The 6,000-nt window shown below is 42.0% G+C and overlaps 1 protein-coding gene across 1 annotated transcript in view; it reads right to left on the bottom strand.

Annotated features, from left to right (window-relative positions):
- Positions 1-386: 386 nt before the first annotated feature.
- CIB2 (calcium and integrin binding family member 2) overlaps positions 387-6,000 on the bottom strand; it is a 34,175-nt gene continuing 28,561 nt past the window's right edge. The window contains exons 5-6 of the mRNA XM_035138231.2: positions 5,424-5,619; positions 387-741 (exon numbers count right to left, since the gene is read on the bottom strand). Of these exons, the coding sequence (XP_034994122.1) occupies positions 720-741; positions 5,424-5,619 (218 nt within the window). The 3' untranslated portion in view covers positions 387-719. The remainder of the gene's footprint in view (positions 742-5,423; positions 5,620-6,000) is intronic.

Genomic DNA, 6,000 nt, shown 5'->3' with positions numbered 1-6,000 from the left:
TGTGTGTGTGGTTGTTGCTGTTTTGCAATATGTCAGAATTATTGAATGGAATATGAAACTAAATAAGACCTTCCTTGGATGCCAGCAACACGATTCAAAAAGAGTCCATTTGAAGAAGAAATGTTTGCTAATGTATGACACTTTTTTTTAAAAAAAGATAAATGTTTCAAGTTTCATTCAGAATGTGAGCATCCATACAATACTGGTTGCTTAAGCACCTCAAGCCAGGCCAGTGGCTCCCTGGGCATGGACACCCATCTTCCATGATCACGGATCCATCTGTGTCAGGTAACAGCCACGCAACAGTGGAGACATCTCCTGTAAGGCCTGTTCTTATGTTTATCCATTACCTTCTGGGAGTCTCTGCTCTTTGCTCGGAGGGACAACAATATCAAATCTTTACAAATATAAAAATCACAGGGAGACACACTGAGCAGCATCTGGTCTGGTCAAAACAATGTGGCCATCCCACAACTTTTCATCTGCCTGCCACATCACTGGCCAACGGTGAAGGTGGGGGGAGCCAAATGTCTCCACAGGTTCATTCCAGAGAAACAGCTTCTTCTCTTCGTTACTGTGATACTTGTGATTTGTTCACTCCTCTGTTACAGAATTCAGAGGAGGAGGCGGACATGTAGGCCTGCAAACACACACAGTGCTTGAGATTTGGAGAGGCAGGATAGGCGTCAAATTATTCCCAGCAGCTCAGCCCAACATTTTCAGATTCGTATATGGAAGGTGCTGCAGAGACATAAACGAGATTCAGGGTAACAGCAGAGCAGAAGCATCGCTTTGGAAGAGCTGACAAAGGTGAGATACATATGCAGTAAATAAATGAAGTCCAGACAAAACTCAGGTGTGTGTGTAGTGGATTAAATATTTTGTCACAAATATCTGAAGGGGGGCTCACATCTCGGAGCCCCCCTTCAAATACTCGCAACACCCCTGGGCAAACAGCGCCTTGAATTGTACATGAAAGCAAACCGGAGACTGGTAAAGATCATAGAACCATAGAATTCTGTTGTTGTTGTTTGAATTTATATACCACCCTCTACCCGGAGGTCTCAGGGTGGTTCACAGAATTCCCGAGGATCACCCAGCCCAAACCCAGCTGTGCCAGGTGGGAATTGAACCTGCAACCTTGGCGTTATCAGAGGAGCTGGTGTCAGTCAGTAACTTGGCTGCCACTTTCTGCACTGGCTAAAATAGCTTCCAAGGGCAACCACATAGCCATGCAATGCAGTAATCAAGCCAGGTTGACACCAGGGGCCCAGATAACCCCGGGCAAGGCACTGTCGGTCTCTGTTGAAGTTATTGCTGCACCACCTGTACCAATCCATACAGATCTGTTTTTTAAAAAAATAAAAAGAGTTTTAGCTTCCACAATGATTTATAAAACAATTTCCTGTGGAAAATGTAACCAGTCTTGTAGAACAGAACACTTAAGCCATGGCCAGCTCTGAGTGCTAATGGGTCCATTAAAATACAAGCAGCCTCAAAATGATAACATTTTTTTAAACCTACAGGGATCAAATTTTCTGAACCAGCCACTGCCTCAGTCATTTACAACTTATTCCTACTTCTGGACTCTGTCCAGCACAGACCATTTCCTCTGTCCTGGCTAGCTATTAGAGCAGAGGGATGGGTTGTCGTTGGAGTTTTTTAAAAATTTCCTCTTCCGCACTTAGAGGGAAGGGCTGCAGCTCCATGGGTAGAGCATCTGCTTTGCATGCAGAAGGTCCCAGGTTCAATCCCTGGAATCTCCAGGTAAGACTTTAAACGTCTCCCATCTGAAACCTTGGAGAACTGCTGCCTGTCTGGGTAGGTCATATGGAGCTACTGGTAGATGGACCAATTTTTTCATTGGTGCTTTATATTTCCTGTGGCCTGTTCTCCACTGTGGGTAGGGCCAAAATCTGAATTTCCTGCATTGAGGTGGGTTGGGAGTGAACTACATGACTTACCAGATCCCTCCAGCACTTCTATGCATATCTGCTTTTGCAAAACAAAACAAAGACAAAAAAGATTTCAAAGAGTGAAATCCTTTCTAAAATATGCACATAAGAGCTTGGAAGAGAGAGGCAATCATGATCTGGTAAGTTCCCTGTGCAGTATAAACAAAGGCAGCCCAGATGTACTGAGATGAAGCTGACTAATATTACAAGGAGTAATGAAAGTAACAATATACAGAAGCAGCAGGACAGTAACTCAAAGATACTGGGTTCCTCTGGCGCCAACTCTTCCTCTTTTATGGAGTAATTTAAAACCCTCTGGGATTGCCGTCATTCTCAGAGATAGCGTGCACTTAGTGGGGAGGGATTATAAAGGCCAGTCCAATATTTTGGATGCAAAAGACCAAGATATCCACAAAATACAGTTAAAGCACATTTAACACGGCTCCCCCACCACGGAGAGAGATTCTTGGGAAGTGTAGTTCACCCCTCACTGGGTTACAATTCCCAGCATCCTTAACAAGCTACAGTTCCCAGGATTCTTTGGGAGAGAGCATGTGCTTTAAAAGCATGTTTAGAACGATTTGATCAACTCTGCCTAGTCAAGCTATCTGTCCAGATTGCGACCCAGAGCCCCTGTGCTGGCTCAACAATAAATCCACGGCACCAGAAGGCCTACATTTCACAAGCAGCTGGGGGGGGGGGGTGAGTTGGTCAGCAGGTGCTTGGACAGCGCCTCTTTAAAGTACAGAAGGAGGGGTTAGCAGGAGGCTCACATGACTGAATCCATGTACCCCAAATGTCCCTGCACACAGAAATCTAGCATGTTGGAGAGGAGGCCAATCTAGAACTCTTCACCCTGACATTTAGAGGAATTATCTGCTGTTTCCAAAGTTCAATGGTGAGTGTGGATCCTTATGTCGTCAAACCAACATTCTTGCATGCAATGCAATGGTTTCATCTGTTTTTATAATTGTACACTATACTATTGTAACCCATCCGAGGACCTCTAGATAGATAATGACAGGTAGACAAGAGAGAAGGCAACAATGAATTTAACACAACTAAGTTAAGAGGGCTTTCTCCTCCACCCCAATCCTCATCCCATCTCCTTCCATGATTATTTGTTTAATTTGCATTTAAATAGTGTCTTCTGGACTATTAAACAATGAAGTTCATTGTTTAAAATAAAGGCCAGCCATTTAATTTAATTTAATAGACATGAATGATGCAAAGCAGGCGAAAGGGGAAGAATGAGATGGTCAAGTTTGGTGATCAGGGTCACTGCATGAGACAGTTCTGGAAAAGGGCGATTATTCCCAACTAGATGGGTGAAGGAATCCTCACAGGCTCAAATTGGGGTCAATAATCCTAAGGCTGATCAGCCAATAGTTTGATTCAACATAAGGTGCCTTCCTATAATTGGTAGGCCTGTATTTCAATCCCAAAGCACCCTGGAACTGTAGCTTAGTGGAAAGTTGAGTAAATTCCAGAAAGAATCCTTGCAGCCCCCAGAAAGAAAGAAAAATAAATAAATAAATAAAGTTGTGGTTCTTTGGGTGAATTTAGTAAAAATTTATCATGTAGATGTGATACAACTTTCTTGATTAGTAATGAGCCTAGTTGTTACCACTTAAAAGCAAGTCAAATCAAATACACAAGGGAGCTTTCTTCTTTAAAAAAAACACTTATGAAGAAAAGAGTGTCATAATTCAATTGGTGGTTCTGTTTAATCATACAGTTAGAATATTTTACATGAACATATTTCTGTTTTTAGTGTATATTCAATGTATGTTACGTAACTCCTAAAATAAGTACCTATTCTGGTCATGCTGACTATTTCAGTTCCAAAAAGGGAGAGAAGGTGGCATTTGAGCCACAGCATTTGATTTATCAATTCTAATTTAATTAATGTTTTTCAACCCAATACACCACTTAAGCAGCAAGAACTCTTTGGGAAAAGGCTGTGCTGAAACTCTGAATCTTGTTATACCTGTAATGACATTTCCCCATTAAGCAATTCCCAGATAAGAAAGAACCCAAACTCCGGTCTTTTGCTACCACCGTACCTCTTGGGCAGTCCTGTCTAGTGGCAAGTGCATGTGCTGCTGCCCCATTGCAGTGATGCTAAATTCCTGGGGTTCTTACCTTCCCCTCACAGGAGTAAAACCCTATCTTCAAAAGGAACTTGCAAGTTCCAACTGGAGACACCTGAGCATCCTTTTCCTATCTCTAGGGTGTTGTGGGGCAGAATGCAGCCAGTGGTCTGTAGCCACCATTCCGTGTCCACTCATGCAAGAACACTAGCAGATGGGTGAGTGTTAATATTGTGCAAAGAGGAATTCAGTCCAGCCGTTGCATTAGGTTAAACCCATTGAACAACCCTTTTTGTGATCTATGGCACCACAAAATTGCCAGCAGCTTGCTTACGGTCGGTGTTCTCTTGCTCAGCTACATTCCACTGGTGCAAAGCATTTCACCGACGCAGTAAAACTGCTAAGTGACTTTAACTTGGCCCTACATTGGCTACAACCCAGTATCTTCAGGATCCTTACTGCACCTTCCTTTATGCTCTGCTCATCCTCTCCACACATCTGCAGACAACGCTACAGAAGCAATGCCCTCATCCCACCCTGAAAGGAAAGGCTGCTCCCAGTTGAATCATGGGGAAAGCTGTGGAAAGAAAATTTAAAATTCACAGCATGTAGTTCACTAAAAGAAAACTGTATGAAAATTATGTATAGATGGTATTTAACACCTGTAAAACTTGCCAAGATGTATAAAAACTCATCTAACTTATACTGGAAATGTAAAGAAAAAGAAGGTAGGTTTTTTCATATGTGGTGGACATGCAAAAAGGTAAAGGGCTTCTGGGAAATGATATACAATGAAATGAAAAAAAAATGATTAAAATACATTTGTTTAAAAAAAGAGAGACCTTTTTACTAGGAATACTAGGAGATGGAGTGCCAAAGAAGCAAGAGAGACTATTTCTGTATGCGACCACAGATGCCAGAATGCTACTTGTCCAGAAGTGGAAAGAAGAGGACATCCGACGAAAGAAGAATGGAAGACTAAGATGATAGACTATGCCGAAATGGCAAAATTAACCGTGAAGATCAGGCACCGAGATGAAGGAAAATTTAATCAAGAATGGGGGGAAATTATAGAGTCTTTTAAAGAACACTGTAAAAATGTTGAAACATTAGCAGGACTGTTGTAGCATTCATGAACTAAAGGTAAAATTAGGATGTGAAAAAGAATTTGAAATTAAGTGAAGAAAAATAGTTATATGCAAACAGAATAAAAGGGGGGAAATTGAAACTAGGGGGTTGAGGGAAAGTCAATCAATGTAAATATGATATGTTAAGAAAAATTGTGGTTATCAGAAAAATTGAAAATAATAGATATATATTTTTAAAAGGAAATCCTGTTCAATTTTGGGAACATTGCAAATGCTCATACATCTACCTGAGGAAATCAGGTGCTTTGGAAATCATGTTTTCAAAATCAGAAAATCCGAGCTTGCCATCACCGTCCATATCAGCTTCGTCGATTACTTTTTCACAGACCAGGCTCACCTCTTCCTCTGTGAGCTCTTCTTTCGTTAAATTGTTGAGGGTTTGTTCCAGATCAGATTTACAAATGAAGTTGTCTGTGTTAAAATCTGGGGAAGCAAAGATGGAAGAAAACAGGTGGTCAATATGCCTCTTCTCCAGGGACACGGTAAGCCCAAAAGCAACCCCTGGATGGCAGGTGGCTAAAAGATATGTGAACATTATCTCAGTTAAGAATATCAGCTGAACTGGACCATTCATCCAGAATCCTGCAAACCAGATGCCTCTGAAAAGCCCACCAATTGGGACTGTTTGTCCCCCAGCAACTGGAATTGAGAATTAGGCATGGAGGTCCCATTCTTAGCCATCATGATTCATGGGTCACATCCAGATCATAATTCAAATCAAATTTAAAGCACGTGGCTTTGGGAACCATCGTTTGCCCCCTCACAGCTCCAGTTCCCAGGATGCCTGGGGGAAGCCATGGGCAC

This window comes from Zootoca vivipara, chromosome 14 (assembly GCF_963506605.1).
Source record: "Zootoca vivipara chromosome 14, rZooViv1.1, whole genome shotgun sequence".
Taxonomy (NCBI): Eukaryota; Metazoa; Chordata; class Lepidosauria; order Squamata; family Lacertidae; genus Zootoca; species Zootoca vivipara.
This window is presented reverse-complemented; position numbering and strand designations above follow the sequence as displayed.